Genomic DNA, 23,373 nt, shown 5'->3' with positions numbered 1-23,373 from the left:
TAGCATCATCATGAATTCCTTTCACCTAAACAGATTCCCGCTTTAGTCAGGCGCTGGCTACCCAGGTAACAGAAAGGCTGCTGGTGCGGTGTCTCTGCTGCCCAGTGACAATGGCTGGGTCAGCTCGGGGCCTGCATTAAAAAAAAAAACACCTCCTCTCACTGAATTCTGATAGCAACTTCAGATGCAGAAAGTTTTATGTTTTTATCTTCAGTTGACAGATGAGGAAACAACGTCAGAGAGGTTAATTAGCTTGCTGAGCCTAAGGCTCCACAAGAAATCCTTTGAAACCCAGACTCTGAACCACACTGGCTGAGGACAGGCTGGACAGAGGGCAGCCTGGGGTGCTGACGCAGGCAGGGCGGGAGCCTGCAGCTGATGGAAGGACTGCTGTGCAAACTGCCATATCCTCCACCATGAAGCCTCGGAGGCTCATAGACACACCTGACCAACTGGTGAACTGGGCCTGTGACTACATCCCAAAGCCTAGCAGCATACCGCTTACATTTGGCATGACTCAGGCCTCTTCTTCCATGTGGACAACTGAGGACATGGGCTCTGTCCCCAGGCATGCTCACCTGGCTTGGTTCAGGCCAGGTGATCCAGAGATGTGGATCCAGAACTGCCTGGGTGTAGAGGGGGAGGTGGCTTCTCAGGCCTGGGCACCAGATGACTATGCATCGAGGCTGTCTGCTCACTGAACCGCCCCAATGTCACCCACTCCCAGAGCACAGCGGCTGAGCCCGGGGCCTAGAATAATGACTACGTCAAGCAGGGGTAATGATGAATCTGTGCTGCCAGGGAGGCAGCAGAGACCTCAAGTAGCGGGGGCGGAGACGTCCCGCTGGTCTTGTCCAAGGTTCTGAAGCAGCCTTGGTGGGGCTTGCCTGGTAGCTCAGCTGGTAAAGAATCCACCTACAATGCAGGAGACTTGGGTTCGATTCCTGGGTTGGGAAGATCCCCTGGAAGAAGGGCATGGCTACCCACACCAGTATTCTTGCCTGGAGAATCCCCATGGAAAGAGGAGCCTGGTGGGCTACAGTCCATGGGGTTGCAAAGTCACACATGCTTAAGTGTGCTTGGTCACTCTGGCAAAAAAGACTATATACCAAAATATGTCTTTTGGCACCAAGTACAGCCAAAACTGTGGCGACAGAGTTAAAAACCTAGCCAGGGAGGGAGGGGCATAGGGAACCTCTGGGTATGCTGACCTTCTGAGTATGGTTTCAGGGATGTATAGACCTGTAAATACCCATGAATTGTACACTCATGATGTGTGCACACCTTACTCTAAGTTATATCTCAGCTTGAAGTTACCCATGGACTGTGAAGTCAGGTGTCTTGTGCAGGCTTTTTCCTGGCAGTGGTGGTGGGAACCTTAGCTGCTCTTTGGTTTTGTGGCTGTACACAACCCTGGAATCCAGGCAGGCAGCCTTCCCTACTCCATGTGTTGCCTTCACTGGACCCACTCTCCACTTCATCCTTGAAAAACCTACAACTTTCTCTGGCAGAGGGAAGTGCTCCTTTTTGAGGTTTCTCCTACCATGATGCCATCTAACTTTCAGGAACAGATTCAGCTTTCTCTCTTTTGAGCTCCCATACCACTTCATTAACAACATCTATGAACCTACCTTCCTGACCAAGACCTGGGACATTTCCCAGTAGCTTACATCTCTGACATCCTTCTTCATCCCACCACCGGGGTTCCCTGCCCCGCCCCGGAAGTGACCACTATCCAGACTTCCGCTTCTCATCCCGTTGTTTTGGTGTTTTATTACGTAACATCAAAGGTGTCAGTGTGTCCGGACTGCTCAATAAAGTGCTAGTTTACGCCGGTGGTGCAAATGGAAGAAGTGTCCCTTTACACTCTTAAAAACACCCCATAAATCTTACGATCACTTAACATACTCACCCATGTAAGCAACGTATTACTTGAGCTTTGAACTTTAGAATAATGGCATCATATGGTAGGAAGTTCTCTGAGAAGTGCTTGCTTTACTGTTCCCAAAGTTGATCCACGTTGTTGTTACCACAATACATGCATTTTCATTGCTGAATAATACTCAGTGGTGTGCATATGCCTTGGCGGTGTCTGTTGTGCCCAGTGATTTGAAGTAGGAACAAAACTGCAGTGACCACTCCTGCCCATGACTCCTGGCGGGGTTCTTACTTGTGCAAGCAGCCCCTGGCCCCACACCAGGAGGGATTAGCTGGCACACGAGGCGTGCACTCGGCCAACCAGACAAGTGAACACCACAGCACCTGTAAGACCTCTACCTCGGTGAAGTTAGCTAAGCCTATCACCCAGGACCTACTGTCCTCTGGACGGTAAGCCCCGCAAGGCCAGGGCTTAGTACTCTTTTTATCCTAGCCCTTAAAACAGTGCCTGGAACTGGAAGGTGCTCAGTAGATGCTGAAGGCCTAGATGTTCAGGGGGCTCTGGACAGCTTCCCTTCTGAGAAGACGACTCAGACACCGATGCTGGCAGGGCACAGGCAGCAACTGTGTGCAAGAAGTAGGTGTTATAAAGGCACTGCAGTTGGAAGTGCTCTGGACCCCTGGCCTCCCTCAGCTGAACTTGCCCCAGCTTGCCCCCAGGCCTCTGATAGCCAGGCCCATTGGACAGGCACCCACCAAGGTGAAAGCCACGATGTAGAGAAAAATCACAGGCCTGGGTCCGGGGACTTGTTTTCTATTTCTGGCCCTGCCATTAATAAACTGGGTGACCTTGGATGAGTTACTCTGTCTCCTTTCTCGTCTTATGAGTGTGGGCAGTGATAGCTAATTCTTGAACTTGAGAACTCAGAGTCACCTAGGAAGCTCGTCAAAAGTGTAGATTCCCAGGCCCTGGCCCACAGGAATTGAGGACTGGAGTGAGAAGTGATACATGTGTATTTACCTGAGAGTGAATTAAAAAAAGAGAGAAACGCTTATTGATGGTGAAAGGATAGCACACACGGATTAATAAGAGGGTACACCCCCCACCCCCAGTAATGCTGCCTACAGGCAGGTAACACTTTACATTTTCTATTTTAGATCTTCTGTTGGTTACCATCTTATTGCTAAACAATAGGCCAGTTCCTTGTTTTATCAACTTCAAATGTTACAATGTTACTCACTGTATTCCTGCAATGATAGATGAGGCTTGAGCTCACTCACCCCACCCCCATTCCCAATAGAGTCCTGGCATTATTCTTGGAAGCTACATTTTAGCAAGCAACCCCGGGGACTCTGAGATCGCTGGTCTGCCAGCCACACTTAAGAGAAGCATTGACCTGGCGCAATGTCTAGGTAGAGACACTGAAGTTCCCTCCCAGCATCTCTCAAACCCCTGGTTTTTCTGCTTGGCTTCTAGAATTTGCTAATAGAACCTTTCCCCACCACTGAGGGCTCTGAGAGGCTAGGCATGGGAGCCACACTGGCAACCACACTGCTCTGGGTTCATGGTGGGTGGAGCGGCCCTGCCTTGCCATCGTGTTCCTCTTTCTCTAACGTGTCGCCTCCCGTTCCCCCAGTTGCATAATGAGGACAAGCAGATTTCCCTTTGGGAACTGGCAGAGCTCTGGCTCTAGCAGATTGCTGAGCATCTGACTCCTTTATAACCACCAAAGAGTGGTATCTTCAGACAACAGAGCGTACAGAAATGAGATGCACACACCACAGCTAACGTAACCAGGATGAACCTCCCAGATGAGCTGAGCGAGAAAAGGCAGGCGCATGAGGACACATACTGCAGGACTCCATTTACATAAAAAATCAAACCCAGGCAAAACCCAAAAAACAAACATGCAATGACACAGTCAAAACTCATCCACTGGGATGAAACAGGGCTGCCTTTGGGGGAGATAGTGACTGAAGGGCAAGCTTACGAGGGGCTGGTGATGTTCTAGGTTCTGTGTGCTTATATTGCTGTGTTCACTTTGTGAAAATCTGAGCTGCACAATGATAATCTGTGCACCTTTCTGAAGGTTTTCAATAAAAAGAGAAGAAAAACCATGTGGTTCTCCTTCCTCTCCCCTAAACAAGCCCTTCCTTCAGATAGGCCCAAGTAGGCAGTGTGCGTGTGTTAGTCACTCAGTCGTGTCCGACTCTTGCAACCCCAGAGACTTCAGCCTGCCAGGCTCCCCTGTCCATGGAATTCTCCAGGCAAGAAAACTGGAGTGGGTTGCCATTCCCTTCTTCACGGGATCTTCCTGACCCAGGGATTGAACTCAGGTCTCCTGCATCGCAGGCAGATTCTTTACCATCTGAGCCACCAGGGAAACCAAAGATGGGTCCTGTCTTTGCGGCGCAGTGTGAGGTGGGGGAGGGACGTGAACGCTGCTGGTTGTGATGCCTCCCAGACTTCCAGCCTGGCTCCCTGCAGAGTGGGGAGACCTGCTGGGTCAAGGAAGAGGCTGGTGATGAGGCCCAAGCATGTTCCCCGGGAAGTCTGACAAGATCCTAGCCAACCAGGACTCGTGTGCCATCTTCCCCACCTGCTAGCAGCCAAGCTGTCCGGGGGGAGGGTGGCGTATGGGCCCCCAGCCCGCCTCCCCAGGCTGCTGGCCAACCCAGTGTAAATATTATTACACTCCTACACATCTGAAGGACGTTAATTATTAAAACACATGCCACCCAGGGTAGTACACTGTAATTAGGTTCAAATTAAATTAGCATCCTCTTGTAATTAGGACATCAATAACCACTCTTGAGGCACCAGTTCTCTAGCCCCTCCCTGTTGCTTCCCATCATGGGATAAAGCAAGAAAAGGGGTCCATTGCCTCTCTTCTTGGGACACAGAAGTAATCAAACCAATAAATAAAGCGGAGGCAGTTGTGTGAACCCTTTCTCCACTGTCTGCCTGCCCGCCCTACTGGCTCTGCCCACTGGCAGGGAGGAGGCGGGTGAGGGTTGCTGGGGAGGGGTCTTGAGGACTTCATCCCAGTGGCGACTTAAACTGTGGAGTCTGCAGCATCAGTCCTGAATCTGGGAAACTTCCCAGCCTGCCCGGATTGGCAGTGCTGCTCTCCTGCCATCCATCAGTCCGACTCCGCCCTCCTCCTCCTCTGTGACGCCTCCCTGAACACTAGGCAAGGGCCTCAGCCTTGTCCTGGGGTGAGACCACTGCTGAGGCTTGTTACTGGGGTTTCGGCATCTGCTGCCTCCTGGGCACCTAGACTGCACGCCGAGAGCCTGTGGAGGTGGCCTTGGCACTCAGCAGACCCGCGGCTGTGCCCGTGCTGCTGGGTCTTAACCTGTGTTTGGTGGATGGATGGATGGATGAATGACAGGTGCTCAAATAATTCTGTTGCTCAACTAGGAAGGTGGATGGGGAGGCAGAGCTTATGAGCCTACATCAAGGAGCATGTTTTGCAACTCTAGCAGGAGAAGGACCTTGGAGATGGTTTTTTTCTTTTTTGGTGCTATTTGCACAAGTGCTGATGCTGGCTGGCCTCAACGGGGGATGAAAAGAAAATATGCCAAGGCACCCGCACACTCTGGGCGCCTCCTTAAATTCTGTACTTTAGGCGCTTAAAAATACCCTCGTGCTCACAGGAGGCAGGGGGCCGGCCTTCCTCCCCGCCGCTGTCCCAGACGTCGTCACTCCCCCGCTCCCCTTTCTCTATTTCACCTGTTCTGATCTGCCAAAAGTAGTGCTTTGGCTGGGCATCTGAAAAACTAAAGATACCTCTATGAGCTCTTCACACTTTAGAATCCAAAATGCTTTACAGTTTTGCAAGGCCAGGTGGGTTGGGTAGGAAATAAGATGTAATTTTTTTTCTAACCCCCAGACTCTTATGTAGCAAATCAGCAAACATGTCACCGGGTGGTTTGTGAACCGTCCTCTTTACTATCAAGGACACAGAAACAGTAAACGTCAGGCCAAAGAATTTTCTGCCATCCCAGGTCAATAAAGGACAGACCCTGAATCACCAAAAAAAAAAAAAAAAAATCTGGGGCCCGGACCTCACCCCGGATCAGAACATGGGGCAGAAAAGGGGGGCTGCCCAGCTCACCTCACCCTAGTCCCAGCCCTGCCTGGCCAGGACGACCTCAGGAATTCAACTGACATGGTAAAGAGAACACTGAGCTGGGGCCAAAACCAGTAGCAGCAAGGCCTCGGGCCTGGTGAACACTCTGACCTTTGTCTAAATCAGCCTTGGAGCAAGAACGTAAGAAGGGGAAAGACTCGGGCATCGCTTCAGCTGGAGAACCATGGAGGGTTTATCCTTGGGCGCAGATGTAACCAAGGAAACTGTTAAGACAGAGACATGATTTCAGACCCTTTCACTAAAAGAATGGGCTGGCATTTTGCCCCTTTGCCAACTGTGTTCCAGTGAATACACAGTGCCTACCTCCGGGCCCCACCAGAAGGGAGCGAAATGGGTGAGATGGGCATTCTCTTCTGACCAGTCTCCTCGATGGATAAAAATGAGACCATGGTGAGAGTGGGCCTGCCTGCAGGGGTTAGAACAGCTTCTCTAGGAGCAACGACAGAGGGCAGACTTCATCACCTGCGTTCCTGCAGCCTTCTTGGGCCCCCACTGGGGCTGTCCAGAGCCATGGGAAATGGTTTACTGAACCATGAAGAGGTTCTGATCTGAGGATCAAAGACACTCCAACCCAGAGATCCGGCAGGCAGAGCCCATGAGTCCTGCAGGGAGGAGGGGGCACAGGGGTCCCGGCTGCAGCACAGCACGCGACAGCCCTCCCCACCCGCCCTTGGTTCCTCTCTCTCGCCTCTCCCCTTAACTGGAGTCACTCCAAGTAGAGGGAGACGGGAGTCCAGGGCAGAACCCCACATGCGCCCTGGGCCTGAATAAGTGAGTGTGGGGCAGAACTGCCAGGAGCCAGAATTTTCTGGGGCCCGGACCTCATTGAGGGATGAGAGCTGACCAGCCAGGCCCCACAAAGCGTCCCCCCATCCCCCACAAGGCCACCTCCTCTGACTTTCCCCAAAGACTTGACTAAAGAAACGACCAATCTTAATACATGGCAGCTTGAAGCATCACCCCGGATCAGAACGTGGGGCAGAAAAGGGGGGCTGCCAAGAAGACAGGCCACCACGTGAGTACATGCCTAGGAAGGCCAGGGCCACAGGATGGGGCTCTGGAGTCTGGGGGAACAGGCAGGTTCCCTGGATGCCACGGGTGCTGGAGCGATGAACTCCACAACACGTGCACACCTGCTCTCTCAGCCTGAGAAGCACGGGGGCATCTCACCACACACACCGCAGCAGCCACTCTGACGGTGCCCCCTCAGGGCCTAGAGTAGTCTGGGGTTGCGGGCACCCTGTCAAGTCAAACAGAGCCAGAGCTAACCTGGAGAGACTGGCTCTCCTCAGCCTGGGCCTCGACCCCTCTTGGAGCCCCTCGTTCTCCAGTGGATACTGGAGGGATCCGGGTGGAGACCAGGGGCCTCGACCTCAGTGCACTGCGCCAGTCTGTCTGGGCATTAGGCTTTCCTTTCGCTGCAGCAGGAAGCCAGAACTCATCTCACTTCTCTCAGCGAGCCCTGCTGGTCCCTTGGGGGTGCTGGTGGGTCCAGCCAAAGGACAGGCCCAGCAACCTCTTGGCTGGGCACCGTATGCTGAGCTGCTGAGGTTCTTGCGAGTGGTCACGTACAGATGAGTCAAAAGAGAAGGCCTGCAGGCTTCTGAACGATGGCCATGGTGCCAGGTATGCCCACCAGGCCCCGGGAGTTGCTCCGAAGTTCTGCCCTGATTCCGTGACCGGCTGTTTTCAGGGAGCATGGTCAGGCACACTTGGGAGTCATTTGAGTGCCAGGTCGCCTCTTGGCTGGAGCTGTCGAGATTCTGGGCTCTGGGCTCCACCATCACCAATAGAGCTGCAGACAGCATGTACTATTTTATTGGGCCTCAAAAGCTTTAAATACAGAAATAGGGAGGGCTGGGCAAAGGGGAGATGTGGACACGCTGGCATTTGAGAATGGACGTATCAGAAAAATCACATAATCAACAGCTGGACAGAGAGCCGGGGAGAAGGGCGGTCTGGGACGGACGTGGAGTGCCAGTCGGCAGCCGGCTTTGGGGCCAGGATTAAGCCCCCCATTAGGACAAAGTCTTTCATGTTTCTTCCTGATTTGAGGACAATTAAAAAAAAAGAACAAAACCCCCACAAACCTCCAAATAGAAACAAAATCAGCGGGGAGAGACAGTGGAGAGCAGTGCCTGTCCTTTTGGAAGACAATGTCTGCCCCCTGAAAGCTGTGGTTGGAGGGGGGGCTCTTCCCACCCCCTGCCCAGATGCCATCCTATGAGACATTCCCAGACACTGAAGCAAAGCTGGAACCAATCTATGCCCCCGATTTGAGGTCTGGAGCTGAAAACACCCTCCCGGCAGAGGAAGGGGTGCTGGCGTGAGCTGTGCTGGGGGTCAGACCCGGGGCCCTCCTTAGCGGCTGTAGCCAAACTCATCTGCGTCGTCGGCTCGGAAGTCTCCGTAGCGCCACAGGTTCAGCTGTGAGAAAACAGCAAACGGCTAGTCAGGGAAGGCGGGACAGGCTGGAACCCAGACGGCCAAAGCCCCTCTCTCAGCACCCTCTGGGGCTCCTGAGGCAAAAACTCACCCTGGCGCTCTTGGCTGACTCCTGGGCGTTCAGGTATTCTGTGATCTGCGGGGGGCAGGAAAACAATGGGATGGATGGTCAAGGTGGGGATACTTGCAGCTGAGCAGCCAGAGGGGCCTGGGAGAGGCCCAGGTCAGGTCACATCACTTCCCTGCTCAAGGGGTTCCCAGCTCCCTCCAAAGAAAATCCAAGTGCAGAGTCGCTGTATCCTTGCTGTTTCCAGACTCTGCACTGGCTGTTCTAATCGCCTGAAACATGCTTCTCTCTCCTGTCCATCTGGCTACCTATCCCACCTGCTCAAGCCTCTGGTTAAGAGTCACCTTCTTTACAAGACCTCATATGATCCTCTTTAAAATTATGACCACTCCCCCACATTCCCAATTCCCTTTACTTCTACTTTCTCTTTTTCCATTGCACTCATCGTCTAATGTCTAACTTTGTTGACTTATTTATTTTATTCTTTGTCTCCTCATGCTTGAATGCAAGTTCCATGGGGCAGGAATGTTGTCTCTTATTCAGAGATTTGTACATCCTCAGTGAACATTTACCGAAAGAATGAGTAAGTGAATGAACAAACACATTAGGTGTTTCTTGACACCGTATTCTTGCTTGGAGAATCCCATGAACAGAGGAGCCTGGTGGGCTGCAGTCCATAGAATTGCAGGGTTGGACACGACTGAAGCAACTTAGCACTCACACAGACACCAGAAACGTTACGGGTAGTTTCATATGGGGAACACTAAGATCTCCAGGTTTACAGTGAAACTTAAGCTAACTCCTAGGAATGATCCAAGAAACTGCAGGGAGACTAGGGGCCAGGCCCCTCCTGTCCAGACAAGACACAGGAGTGATCCACAGTGAAGTCTTGTTCCAAATGAATTAGCAACCTGCATAACCAGAGCTATAGACCCACCAACCCCCATCCGCACGTGGGGAGAGAGGAAAGGCAAAGGGGGAAGCAAGGCCTAGTGGAGAGAGAAGAATGTTGGTTTCAACCCTGCCGCTTGAGTCCCTCCAGTTCAGGAGGGCGGGGGAGCTGGGTGCTGCAGAAGGGCACGGGGGCTTCCCACCAGCCTGGCCTGTTCCTGGAGGCTGGACTGTCGTGGGGAGAGGCTGGGGAACTGGGATGGGAACAGTGCTGAGTGGGAGAAGCCTGGCTCTAATGATCTACGACTGAGCTGTGCAAGGTGGTTCCCCAGCTGGCAGACCCCATCTTCATGGTCCACCCTAGGGAGCATGTTGCGCTCTCCTTACTTCATGAGCGGGAGACTCAAGTGTCCAATGGTTGATCCCCAGGGCCAGATGTTTCATGAAGGAGGGAGGGGGGACTCAGGTCCAGCTCCCCACAGGCTGGAGGGGGTTATGGCAGTCTTCTGGGTAAGTGGCTTAGGCAGCACTGAGTGCTGGGAGCTGCTGATGGGCTCGGAGAGGAGGATGTGAGGACAGGAGAGATAGCACGCTGGGCTGTGACCCTCTCCGCGCCACCCCTGGCACAGCTTCCTGGCCTGTCACCGGGAGGGGTGGGGGGTGCAGGGTGGGGAGATGGGCAAAGGGAAACTTTCTGCTCCAGTTTTCAGCCAAACCGGCAGCCAATTAATTTGGGAAGTAATTAACTTTTTTTTTAAAACCCCAACAAACCCAAATCCATTATCTTTCCCCCGCAGGAGCAGCAGGATGGTGGGTCCCTGCTCCTTCACTGGCTCCTGGGGCACCCACCCTCCTCTGGGACGCTGGCAGTGGCGGGGGACGCCAGGGGCCGGCCGCTCCACCCCCACAGCACCGACCATTTTTGTCCCGCCCCCCACAGCACGTACCACTTTCTGGAACTGCTTTTCCTTGCGCACCTCCACCATGACCAGCCCCTCCTTCACCAGGCCCAGCCCCACGTCCCCCTTGGAGTCAGCGAACTGCAGGGTGACGTGCGGGCAGCCGGCGCTCAGGTGCTCCACGTTGAGCAGGCACTGCGTGTTCTGGATGTCCCGCACCACGCTGTCCACCGCGTCGGTCCGAGCATCCTCCTGCGGCCAGCACAGACCCAGGTCAGCACGAGAGGCCAATGCCAGCCAAGAGCTGCGAGGGCCCCAGGTCCCGGTCCCGGACCTCCAGGAAGTCTGCCTAGACGTGCTAGCATCACCTCACCCCCCACTCAGCTCCCCCCGTGCCCAGACCCCTCCCACCTATGATACAAATAATCACCTCTCTGCCAGGGCAGACAATGGCCCTACTCACCTCCTGCCACTGCCTATAGCTGGCAGACTAGTCTTCACCCAGTGTGCCCTGCCCCACCAGGCTCCCCTCCCCAACCCTGCGCATGGCTCCTCAAGAACTGGCTCAGATACTCCAAGGCCACCTCGCCTTGACCTGGACCTCCTTGGCCACGCTCCTCTCCCCTGTGATTAACAGACCATCACTGTCTCCACCCCCTCCCATCAGCCTGGGTGGCCCCAGAGGAGAATTTCTGGCAGAGGTGTGACCTGGTCAGATCTGTTTGGGGACAGTCACTTCTGGTGGTACCCTCTGAGACTGGAAGGAGTATTGGGAGACAACTGTAGCCCAGAGCCCCGCAGGCTAGAGGCAGAGGCCCCAGGCCAGGGCCACGGTAGGGGCGCAGCCCTGCGAGAGTGGGCGGGGGTGGGGGGTGGGACCCAGGACGGGTTTGCATTTAGTTCCCGTGGGTACATGCTGGGGCTGCAGCAGTGGTCATGCGTCAGGGGATGGTCCCCTTTGGGAGGAAGAAAGGGGTGGAGACTCACATCTTGGGGCACCTGGATGAAGGCAAAGGCATACTCCGTGGCTTGAGCTGGTAGTACGCGGGTGCTGAAGGCAGGCGGCAAGGTGCCCAGGCGGGTGGACGGCAGGATCTCCCTCTGCAGAGGACACACCAGGCCAGCGGCGTCACGCACTGGAAGCCCCCTTGCTCTCGGGGGACAACTCAAGTGGCCAGGCCCCTGAACACTCTCCCCTCCCGCACCCGGGACTCACTTCCATGTGCACAGGCCGCGGGGTCAGCAAAGCCGGGGAGGCGGGGCCTGGGGGTGGCACACCTGGAGGCTCCAACTGACACCGCCCACCTGATCACTGGGCTCTCACTGCTGCCTCCACTTTTCCCAGTGCCTTCCCACCATGACATGGGCTCTGACCGCTTTCCCACAGGCTAGGGCGGGGTTGGGGGGCAGGTTAGGGTTAGGCTGCGAGAGTACTCAGATCAGGGTCCTGGCCCAGGTGTGCAGGGCAACCCCGGTTGGCAAGACCCTTTCCTGTGTGTACTCTTGGGTGGTGGGCTGGGAACATGGCTCCACTCTGGGTTTTCTATTCACAGGCCTCCCCACACCAGTCCTCAGGAGCAGCATGGCTCTGAAGGACAGCTTTCTCTCCTGCTTGCTGCGGGGAACAGTCAACACACTCCCAGGCCCAGTCCAAGGGGCATTTCTCCTGGGGATACCAGTCCCTTCTCAGTAAGCCTGGTTTGGGATGCGCTAGGGATCAGCACCCAGGCACCTTGTGGACCAGGAGATGGGGTGTACAGGGCCAGGACTTCATGGCCCCCTCTTTAGAGTTTGGGCAGGAGAGAAACCGGGCCTGTGACTGGGTCTGGACAGGAAACCGCTCAGTGCTCACAGGCCTCTGAGCAGAGACGCTGGGGTTGCCCAGTCTCTCAGGACGAGCAGCACAGAGGCCTACAGAGTCCCCATCTGTCATGGAGGGAGGGGGAGGTCTAAAGATCAGATGGGCTTGACCTAGGGGCCGGTGTGTTGAGGGGCCCCTCCCGTGCTGCTTGCCCACCTCCGACCCCACACTCACATTGCCGTAGTCGATGTAGAAGACGTGTACTTTGGCAGGAGACTCGACTTTCTCCACTCGGGCGCGGTACCTGTAATGGCATCATGGGCAGAGCTCAAGGGACATCCCCGGAGCCTCAGCGATGGCAGGCCAGGGGGTGCAGTGTTTCCCCACCCAGGGCTCAGAATGAACACCCATGGGTGTCACAGGGGGCCAGTTTTCAGACTCTACCAGGACCCCATCTAATGGAATCAGAGCATAGCTGGGAGCAGAGGGAGGGAGAGGGGAGCATGTGGAGCAGATTAATGTGTCCTTGGGGCATAAGAAACAAGACTAATGACTAGATTGATGTCTGCTGTTTAAACCCAGCACACTAAACAGCAGCTGTAATTAGCCGGCAGATCTGTCTGGGAGGCCGCAGCAGGGAATGCATCCAAGTCACTTCGTCACCCTGGGAAGGCCATGGGCCCTATCCTTGGTAGATCAGACATAAGTGACCTTCCTGCAGCCTGGAGTGCTGCTACTCCTGTACCAGACAGCTGGGGTGGAGGGTGGTGGCTGGTCTGGGCTCACAGGAACCAGTGACCCCCTCACCACCCCTGCCCCCTCCTGACATTGTCTTTCCTGTGCGGGGTGACGGGGTGCTGGAGAGCTGCAGCCAGCCAGGGCACCCCCAGCAGAAGAGCCCAGGAGAGAGCAGGAGGGATACTCCTGTGCCCTAGAGGCCGACTGCAGAAAAACTGTGGGTTACACTGCAGGTTGCAAACGGGCAACATAGAGGACCACTCTGGAGAGCTGGCCAAGGTCAAGAGTGACCACTCAGTGGAAAGCAGGCCAATAGGGCGAATGCCTCAAGTCTGGCTGGTGCTTCTGCAGACCGGTGCCCTGGAGACAGACCTCCTCCTGCTCCTGCTTAAGACTCTGCCTTGCTCGGGTCCAGGTGGCTTACCATTCTCCGTCTACGAATTTGGCGATGCAGAATTCACCCCGGCGGGGTGCGTAGGAGCCCTCGACGGGAGGGTGGCTAGCAATGTCATTGCGCATGTTCTCCATCAGCTTCTCCAGCTGGGTGCCTGTGGGGAGGAAGAGGGAGTGAAACCTGGGTGCCACGTTCCCTGGAGCCTCATCTCTAGATGGGGCTGGGTGGAAGATGAGCCTGGGGAGTGGGAAGGATGTGGACTATTGCAGGGTGCCCACAGCACTGGCTTGCCGCCATCCTGCAGGGAAGTTCTCTTTGGCCCCTGCTCGAGGAGGTTCACGATATTTTGCAGACATTTCAGGCCTAAGAGGTACCCAGCCTTCCAGTCTTGGCTGTCCCTGGGGATGCGCAGGGAATGTTCCTGGGCTTTGGTTTAGGAGGTGGAGAAAGTGAGTGGACACCAGGCAAGGCCCAGGCCAACCTGACTTCTCCATTCCTACCAGGGCTGGCCCCAGCCTGGGCCACAGAAGTGGTGATGGACAGTAGCCACTCTCTGCCAAGTCTCCCAGGGACAAAAGTGGAGCTGAAGGAGGGGGCCCCCTACGACCCTGCACAAGGAAAGGACCTCAGAATCTGGGCTGTGAAAGATGGGAGCGATTCCAGGAGCGGGGCCCAGTCTCAGTCTATTCAGGTGTGGCTGCCCTGACATGACGCGTCTAGAGACACGTGCGGAACTGAACCTCCGAGCGATGCCAGTGGTTCCGCCCTCCCAGCCAACTCACTGCCCTCCTCCACGGGGTGGGGTGGGACCCCTTCTTTGCCTTTTCTTTCCTGAACCATTCTCCCTGGGTCATCCACCCGGCGGCTGGTCTGTCTGTTCCTGGGTGTGGCAACCCCAAGGTCTTCTCAGGGGCCCCCTCCTGCCGCATCCCGTCACCACCCTCTTGCTGTGCGTCAGTCCCAGTAGCTTCTCCTTTACGTCCCTCTGGCTCTGATTCAAGCTCTACACCTGGCCTTTTCCCACCTGCTTCGTTTCCAGGGGCAGGGTGCTGGGATGGGGGTGTGTGTGGCGGGAGCGAGGGCCTCTCCCCCCCCCAGGGCCCGGGGCCACCCTGTCACAGCAGCTGACACGTTAGCCATCAGTACCCCTGTCACAGTAGGCCTTCTCCATTCCCTGTCTGGTTTATGTTTCTGCCACTGTACCGCGAGCTCCTTCAGGGCACAGACCATAGCTCACTTGGTTCTGCCACTTCTCTTGAGACTTAGTAAAGCTCCGGCCATGCGGGGTGCTTGGTAACTGCACTGTGTTGAAGAGGGATCTGCAGGTTTGCGCCTATCCACACTCGGGCCCTGCCCTGGCCTTCACAAGACGGTTTCAGGGACTTTTTAGAAGCAGCTGCCCTCCCCCCGCCTGGCAGTAAACCCTCTGTTCTCCTGCGCCTGAATTTCTTGCCCAGACAGTAAAATTTCAGGGACTTAGAAGCCTCCTCTACACAGATGAGATCTTGTTATACTTGCTCTATTATTATTATTTTGCTCCAAGGCAACAGCTCTGCGAATAGGCAGAGCCCTCTGGGAGGTCCTTACACGAGGCTGGTTGGTCACGTAGGGCCAATGGCAATGCATTCATGACTTCACCAGATCCTTCCCGAAGGTGGGCTTTAATTAAGAGAAGGGAAAAAGGGCCAGAGGATGTCCCTGCCTCCCAGAGGCGCCAAGGGTTTCAGGAGAGGGATGCTGTGTATGCCCAGGTTCCTGTTCATGGATTTGCAGGGTTTTCTCTGGGCTTCCCTGGTGGCTCAGTGGGTAAAGCATCTGCCTCCAATGCGGGAGACCCAGGATCGATCCCTGGGTTGGGAAGATCCGCTGGAGAAGGAAATGGCAACCCACTCCAGTACTCTTGCCTGGAAAATCCCATGGACTGAGAAGCCTGGTAGGCTACAGTCTGTGGGGTCGCAAAGAGTCGGACACAACTGAGCGACTTCACTTCAGGGTTTTCTCTGGAGCTCACAGCCATCCAGGTGGCATGCCACGCAGCACGTCACTTGCTCCTCCAATCTTCCAACAATACGTGGTTCCCCCAAGTTCCCTTTTTCTCCTTGTTATCTGCCTTGGCTGCCACCTGGTGCAGTGTCCTGGCTTCCGAGAGCTGTCACCGACAGCCAGGCAGGGTGCGGAACTGATACAGGAAGCCTCTGAGATGACAGAGACTACGTGGCAAAGGCCTTGAACTCAGCCTCAGGCTCTGCCCCCTGGAGACCCCAGCACCTGTTCGTACTCAAAGTGAGCCCTACCTGGCAGGACCCAGAGGCCAGGTGCAGCCTGCCTGGGAGCCGGGGTTCCCTGGGCAGGGTCTCCTTTGAGTTCCCTTTCCACAAGCTCCTGGAGGGCCTCCTTGCCAGCTCCTGGGCTCAGGAGTAGCTCTCATTCCTACCTGGGCCACCTTTCAGACCTGGAGGTCTTCTCCTGGCTTCATTCCCCAAGCAGTAGCCAGGCCCCTCTCACCAGGAACGCTGCTGACCACGAGAGAACCTAACCCAGGCTCAGCAGCTCATCTCAGCCCCTGCCTGGCTCTGCTCCCCTCTTGGGCCCAGCCAGCCCAAGGCTCAGAATGGTCAGTTTCCCCGGTGAAATGACACTGCCACAAACACAGCTGCCCGGGCAGTAACGTTAGTGGGGAAGTGGCTGACACGAGGCTGTCGACCATCTGGAGTGGGCCTGCGGGTGGCGCCGAGGAGGGCAGGGACAGCCCTGCCACCCATGGGGCTGCCTCCATGTCACTGACGTCTCCCGCCCCCTCCCCCTTGAAAAGACCTGGTTTCCTCCACCGAGAAGTAGCTTAAAGAGCTTTCTCCTCTGATCTCAACTAAAATGTTTCCCTGCACAGGGTGACAAATGAGAGGTGGGAGGTCAGGATGGACAGAGCAAAGGGAGTGGAGGTGGAAGCTGGGCCAGAGGGGCCCCATTGCAGTTGCTGTGAGAGCCGGCTCTGCTGCCCTCTCTCCTCTGGAAACCTGAGCTCTCTGCTGAGGGCAGGGGGCGGGGGGCACAGCGGGGAGAGGACCCTGGCCTCAGTGCACAGCACTGGAGGGCAGGAGGAAGAGGGAAGATGGAGAAAGAGGGTCCTTCAGAAAGACTTCCTGGGGATGACTTCCCCTAGAGCGCTGCCTGTTTCCATGGCAACTGGTCACCACTCGGGGCTTACAGGAACCTCTGGAGGAGGAGAAACCCCAGCAGAGACAAGCCCGGGCTCCCCCTACCCTGCCCTCCCCGGGGAGGCTGAGGGCCAACCGGCATGCACTTCCCGGCCACATGGAGACAATCTGTCCATTGCTTCCTGACCAGCTCCGAGGGCACAATCCTCCTGCCCGGCCCCGCCAGGGGTGTCTGGGAGGAAAACAATGACCTAAGAGTATCAATCAGAGCACCACCCAGACAGGACTGGTGACCTCACCAGTCCTCAGAGGACCGCTCAACCTCGCCGGCCCTATTGCGGCTGAGAATATGACCTCGGGTCCAGAGCGCCGCTCAGGGGCCTGGGAGGTGGGCAGCAGCCGCAAGCTATGCAGGGAGGCCCCTGGAAGCCTGGGTCCCGCCCCCTGCCCGAACAGGGGGGCCCTGAGGTGGGCTGGCCCTGCGCCAGGAGCCGAGAGGTGGTGGAATCGGGGCTGGGTGTGCGCTCACCTGTCTCCACGTCCTGCACATAGAAGTGCAGGTCGTCGGTGATCTCTGTCACAAACACCGGCTTGTAGCTGGCCGAGCGCTCCTTCTCCTCCAGCACGGGCATCAACTCCTCCACCGGCTGCTCCTCGTAGTGGGCCCAGACCTGCACGTGTGGTCAGCAGAGGGGAGGTGAGGGGTTCAGAAGTGAAGTCTGGAAGGACGCCAGGAAAGGGGCTCTGGGGAGGGGGGACCACTGCCCTGGGGGCGAGTGTGGGGGTGAGTGTGGGGGCGATGTTGCATCATGCTGGTCTGAGCCCCTGGAGCGCAGAGGTTGGGGTGGGGGAACTTCCAGTCCAGTAGTTCTCAAACTCTGAGGTGTCTGGAACAACTGGGGATCTTCCTGGGAACGAAGGTGCCAGGGTACCCACCACACCCCTCCCCCCCGCCCCTGCCTGCCCATCAGGATGTGCTCTAAGGGTCCCAGGGAAAGGGAATCAAAACTCAAGACTCCCAGCGACTCCCACGCACGTCAGGCGTGTGAGGCCCTTGGCCCTGTGGTGCTGCCCAGTCCCCATCTCCTTCCCTCACACCCCCTGTGAGGGTCACTGAACTCCCCAGGCCCTCCCACCGTCACAGGGCTGTGGGCGCGCCCGAGGCTCTCCAACCGATGGTGCTGGGCTGCGGAGGGGAGGGCCGCCACTGTGCGAGGGTGCCCATCCTCTGCACCTCAAGGAGGCTGCTCTGACCCCGGCTCGGAAGCCGGCCGCTGCCCTCCACCCTTCCCGCTCCCTCCCCCAGCCCTGCACTGTCAGGGCTGCAGTGCTCAGAAGCTGATGCGGGGTGACAGCGCGTCAAGTCCAATCCCGTGGCCAGGAGATTATCCCAGTAGTGAGGCCTGTCAGAGCAGGGGAGGGAGATGGCCTTCCAGCTGGGCGGCGGAAACGGGCTGGGGAGTCTGGGGGACTGGACCACACGCTGGGTCCCACAGACACACACACAGAGGACTCGGGTGGGTGGTGACAGAAGTTCTTAGCCCAAACCTTATATGCTCACTAGGGGCCACACTAAACGCTACCCAAGTACTCGGTCATCTAATCCTCACAACAACCTTTTCAAAAGGGATCAACATTACCCCCGATTTCACAAACGAAGAAACCGAGGCACACAGGCTTGCTAGACGTGGCAGAACCAGGATTTGAACACAGGGGGGTGGGCCCTAGAGCCCTTCAAGGGGAATTTTGGCATCACCTGGGCCCCTGAACACAAAAGGCAGCAATGAACGGTGGGAAAAGTCGTAGGTGGGAGTTGTGGACTCCGGTCCTTTCATTTTCCCCTTTAATTTGCTGTGTGACCTCAGTCAAGTCACATGCCTTCTCTGAGTCTCCTTTTCTTCCCCTGCAAGAGGTGGTAGTTGGACCACGTGACCCTTCTGCTACACACAGACTCCTGGGGCATGGTGGGGCGGTGCACCAAGAAGCAGATGCAAGCTGGAATGACTGAACCACTTTGGGCCACACCTGTGAAACCATGCTCCTGCCTCTAATGTGGCATGAGTGCATGTCCTTCCACTGGAAGGAGAGGCCTGGGCCCTGGGAACTGGAATGAGCAACAGGGACTTTCTGAGCCTGGTGGGGAGGCTGCCCGGGAGTGGCGGAGACGTCATCAGCGGCATTCCTGGCCCAGCAGTCTGTGCTCTGTGGCAGCCCCGCCAGCACCACTCTCCAGACTGCGCCCCTACTACTGCAGACCAAGTCAGGGCCTCCCTCCGCTCCTGTTCCCTGCCTTTCCCGGGCCCCTGTGCTGGCTCCTGAGCTGGCCCCCATCCTAACCCCACCCCACTTGCTTCAGCTGCAGGGGAAGGAGGCTCCTCTGCCTAGTGGACAGAATGGGAACAGACTGACAGGCTGAGAGTAGAAACTTCTCAAGCCAAGGTGCCTCAGGCGACAGCGTCAGGTTTCCTCCCAGAGAGAGAAGGTAGGGCGTCTTCCCTGGCAGGTCCAGGGGCCAGCGGGGTGGAGGTCAGGGATGATGCAGACAGAGCCTCGGGGTGGCCCTCGGGCCCCTTCCTACCAGGAGGCAGAGACAGGCCAGTCCTATAGGGTCCCAGAGCTCACAGGGCAGCGGGCAGGCAGGGAGCAGAGGACACTGGAAGCCTGAGGCTGCCCAAGTCCAAAAGAGGCAGAGCTGCTTCTCAGACAGAGCGCCCCATTTCTAAGAGAGGGTGGGCTTGGCCCTCAGTCACAGAACCCTGCAGGGTCCCTGCAGGTGGCTTTGTGGTGGGAAGGAGTCAGTCAGCTAGATGGCAGGTCCTCACCCTCAGAACAAGGGCGAGCTGGGCCCACAGTGACTGCAGTTGTCCCTCTGCAGAACCTGGGCAGGGAGGGGCTCACACATCAGCCAGACACCCTCTGTGACCCCTCGGTGGCCCTGGCTACAGATCCCAGGGGGCAGTGGGCAGGGAGCCCCCTCCCTCCTCCGCTCCGCACTGCTGGGTCAGCCACTTCCTATCCTGCTCAGATCCACTGCACCCCGGGGCCAGCTTAGCAGCAGAGGAGAGGGAGTCTCTTCTGTCCTCACCTTGCACCCCTCCCCCGCGCCTTCTCTGCACTTCCTCCCTGGGGAGCCCCAGGTCCTCCTCCTGGCAGGCTGCGGGCCATGTGGACCGAGGTTCCACTGCATGGAACCTTTCCTTTCTAAATCCTATTTAATACCGCTGCTTAGGAGGCTCCAGAGGTGGGGCTGGCATGCAGCCAGGGTGGTGGAGGCCTGCAAGCCCGCAGTGGGGAAGCTAAGCTCAATAAAAGCCAATCGATGGCCAATCAGGCCTGTCAAGGGCCCTGCCAAGGTATGAGTGGGGCAGGGGGTATGGGGGACAGACAGCTGCCATCTGAGGCTCCCTCTCTGGCCCTCAGACCTGCCCAGGATCCCGAGGACAGGGAGGGGGAACTCTGCAACCAGCTTCCTACAGACTGGCCTCTTCAATAAGGAGAGAAGACAGCAAGGTACAGGGGGATCAGTCCTTGCAAGGAGGCAGCTAAATTCTCAGAGTGGGGAACGCAGCATTGCTGGAGCTCCCCATTCAGACCTGCTCACATGCACATAATCACATCCACCCAAGACTTCTGTGTGCCCTGGTCTCACAAAATCTCTCGGTATTAGCTTCCTCAGCCCACAGGGACCATGATGATCTCTTAACCCCAGATGCGCCTGTCTCTCGACAGCTAAGGCAGCTCTCACGGGGTCACCGGCGGGGCAAGGCTGGGGATCCTGGGGACACCTCAGACACCAAGTTTACTGCTCCCCAGCTGACCCCCAGATTCTCCCGTCTGAGTCCAGCTAACTCAGAGGGCTGCTGCAAGGCTCTGCCTACACTGTTCCTGGAGAGCAGCCCCACCAGGAGGAGGGAGGTCAGGCTGGGTTCCCCCAGGCCTCAAGGAGGAGGGGATGTGCAGGAGGGCCCCTGGAGGCGGGCGGGCCCTCGCACTGAGAGTGGTGTGCTGCATTTTAATTGGACTGGAATAAAAGCACGCAGCCTGTGTAAGTAATTAATCATGGTAATTACTCCTCAGCACCATCACGTGGCACCAGAGAAATGATGACTTGGGTTCTTCCAGACAAATCCACTACATAGTAAATAGTGATGCCTGGCTCAGCACCTATGCAAGGGGCCACGCTTTGGCCAGACTCCCTTCTCTGTCCCCTCCTCAGTCCCTCTGGGGTCTCTACTCTCAGACGGCAGAAGGCTACTCAGATCTGAAGAGATGGCTTCCAGGCTCAGGGAGCAGGGCCAGGGGGCAGAGATACTTTCAGAATCTGGGCCTTATAGGCGGGTGCTTGCTGAACTGTCCCACAGCTGTTAACTCGTTCCACCTCTGCACCACCTCTCCTCCATTCCCTGCAGGGAGCAGAGGACACAGGGGGTGTCCAGTCTTAAGTTCAGCTGTCACAGAAAGGAAACCCAAGAGGAAGTGCCTCTGCTGTAGGAGCCGAGGCTGCCTGCTTCCCCATCACTCTAGGAAGACAGGCTATAATGGGAGCTGTAATGGAAGCAGAACTGGGACAGAAGCGGAATCCTCCCCAGAGGCCCCATGGTGGCCTGCTCGCCCTCCAAGATGTGGGCAGTCTCTTCCACCTGTCTTGGCTTTTGGAGCCACCTCTCCCTGGAGTCCTTCCAGCTCTAGTAGGGTCGATCACCTGTCCTAATCCCTAGGGGATGAGACTAAGAGACACAGAGATCCCAGAAGTCCTCCGGCGCCTGGCCCCTGGGGAAAGTGTGATGCTGTCTCAGAGGAGAGGTGGGAGGAGCCGGAGGCTTCTGGGCCCTGGGGCCCCCCACTCCTTTTGGCAGGTGTCTGGGCCTTGGCTCTGAGAGGCTAGTTGTAAGCCAGATGGCTGCCCCATGGGGAAGGAAACATTTATTCCTGGAACAAATTTATGGCTCAGCACGGCTGTCCCATGAAATCCTCCTCAAGCTCCGAGAAGCCCTGACAAATTGGTGGCCGGCTGATTTATCCCCATTATCGGGGCTGAGCTGTAAGTCAGTGGCGACAGGCTGTGGGGGTAGGGGCAGGGGGCTGCCGAGCCCAGCTCCCATCACCAAGCCACTGGGTTCCTTAATCGTCCATTTGTTTCCAAAAGCTGCTTTCCGACCCACCCCCCTTGTCTCTTCAATGCAGTGTCTGCACAGACTGATGGGCTGTAAATCTGCTGTCCTAACAGCTTTATGCATCTCCTGGGGCAGCTTCCAAAATGGGCTTCCCTGCAGGGCAATGTGAAGGAAATTCAGACGTGGGGTGCAGGCCACCCGGCCCCTCCGAGAGCACTGGAGGGTCAGGGCGGGGGAAGGAAGGCCTCTGGTCGCGGGTGACCCTGGCTCCAAGGTCACTGTCTAGGCAGCTTCCGGTGCCAGGCCCACCAGGGCCGGGGTGGTGGACAGGGGCGCTCAGAGAGGGTCCGGGGCCTGCCTCAGCGTGGGGTTGCTGACGTGGGGTCTGACACCAACACCAGCCGGAGTCACTCAGTTGACGGGGGGACAGAAGCGCTCTGTTGCATGCAGGCAGCAGTGCTGCTGCGGAGGGAGAGAGGGCGAGAGAGGGCAGCCGCTCCTTCCCCGCCAGGCCCCGCTCCACAGCTTACCTTCTCCTTCTTCTGCTTGGCGGCCTCCTCGGCAGACAGCAGGGATTTGTAGTAGGCGCTGCGCTCGGCGGTGAAGTGGACCTTGGAGAGCGCGTGCTCCACCAGCAAGACGGACAGGTTGGCGCCGTCGATGTGCAGCCAGCCGATGAAGTTGCCGGCCTTGTCCATGCTCTCCACCTCCACCTCTACCTAGGGGGCAGAAATGGGGGTGTCAGCTAGCAGCGGGAGCCTGGGGTGGGCAGGGGGGGAGAGAGGCCCCGGGGCCACTGCCACCATGGTCACTCCACGGGCAGGAACAGCTGGAACGGTGAGTCAGAGTGTGAGCTGGTGAGAGCCTCTGAGAACCCTTCCCCTCAGTGCTGTGAGCTGGTCTATGCTTTTCAGCTTCTTGCACCCCAGAATCACCATTGATAGATATGTCACTGACAAAGCAACTTCAGAACTCCCCTCTCCTTCAATCCCTTCCCCTTCCTCTTGGCAGAGAGCTACTAGGGAAGACTTGACTCTCCTTAGCTTTAAGTGAGCTGTGTGTGTGTTTGTGTGTGTACACAGCTAAAGGTCAGGGGTGAGTAAGGCAACACCCACTCCTCTCCAGCACCCACTGAGCCCCAGCTCTGCTAGGAAGACAGGCAAGCCCTGGGTGGAAGTGGAGAGCAAGGCAATCCCCAAGGAGGGGAGAACCTGTGTTCTTCCTGGAAGAGCTGAATGAAGTCATGCTTAATGAAGGCAATAAAAGCAGTGGGATGAGAGCCAGGTGAGGAGAGGAGGGAAGGTGACAGTGGGCAGAAGGTACACTGAGGCAGGCGCAGTTAGGGGGTGATTTCAGCTGGAGGTTACCCCTTTGTAGGGGTGTGCTCACCGCCATCAGCCCTGATTTCGGGGCCGAGCACACTGGCTGATCCCCAGAGCTGGCAGGATCCCTGCAGAGCCCAGGGACTCCCGGGCCTCCTCCCTTGAGGGCTCCCCGAGAACCAGGACCCCCGACCTAGCATGGATGCCGCTCCACCTCATGAAGGCAGTGGCCCAAGAGGAATTCCTTCTCGGCTTCTCTTCCCCTGCTAAAGGGGCCTGTAAAAGCCTTCACTGCCAAACGTAAAAACTTGTATTCATTTAAACGGTTTCAAGCTCGATTAAGCAATAAAATGAGTGTCTAAATACCTGGGAGTTCTCTGAAGCCTGGGCCAGAGCCAGTGGCAGCCGCAGAGGACATGAACAGGAAGGAGCTGGGGTCCCAGCTTCCTGGTCTTGCTCTTTGGCCCTGCTCTGCCCTCCCTCCATGCACCCAAGCGGCCTCTGTTTCCTTA

The 23,373-nt window shown here is 56.9% G+C and overlaps 1 protein-coding gene and 1 non-coding gene across 3 annotated transcripts in view; one reads left to right on the top strand and one right to left on the bottom strand.

Annotated features, from left to right (window-relative positions):
* Positions 1-7,831: 7,831 nt before the first annotated feature.
* SND1 (staphylococcal nuclease and tudor domain containing 1) overlaps positions 7,832-23,373 on the bottom strand; it is a 422,591-nt gene continuing 407,049 nt past the window's right edge. For both annotated transcript variants that reach the window (XM_055590844.1, XM_055590845.1), the window contains exons 17-24: positions 22,070-22,258; positions 16,955-17,096; positions 13,301-13,424; positions 12,373-12,442; positions 11,325-11,438; positions 10,386-10,589; positions 8,572-8,616; positions 7,832-8,462 (exon numbers count right to left, since the gene is read on the bottom strand). In XM_055590844.1, the coding sequence (XP_055446819.1) occupies positions 8,397-8,462; positions 8,572-8,616; positions 10,386-10,589; positions 11,325-11,438; positions 12,373-12,442; positions 13,301-13,424; positions 16,955-17,096; positions 22,070-22,258 (954 nt within the window). In that variant the 3' untranslated portion in view covers positions 7,832-8,396. The remainder of the gene's footprint in view (positions 8,463-8,571; positions 8,617-10,385; positions 10,590-11,324; positions 11,439-12,372; positions 12,443-13,300; positions 13,425-16,954; positions 17,097-22,069; positions 22,259-23,373) is intronic.
* On the top strand, positions 15,059-15,130 carry TRNAW-CCA (transfer RNA tryptophan (anticodon CCA)). The gene has a single exon. It is a non-coding gene; the product is annotated as a tRNA-Trp (tRNA).

Source organism: Bubalus kerabau, chromosome 8 (assembly GCF_029407905.1).
Source record: "Bubalus kerabau isolate K-KA32 ecotype Philippines breed swamp buffalo chromosome 8, PCC_UOA_SB_1v2, whole genome shotgun sequence".
NCBI lineage: Eukaryota > Metazoa > Chordata > Mammalia > Artiodactyla > Bovidae > Bubalus > Bubalus kerabau.
This window is presented reverse-complemented; position numbering and strand designations above follow the sequence as displayed.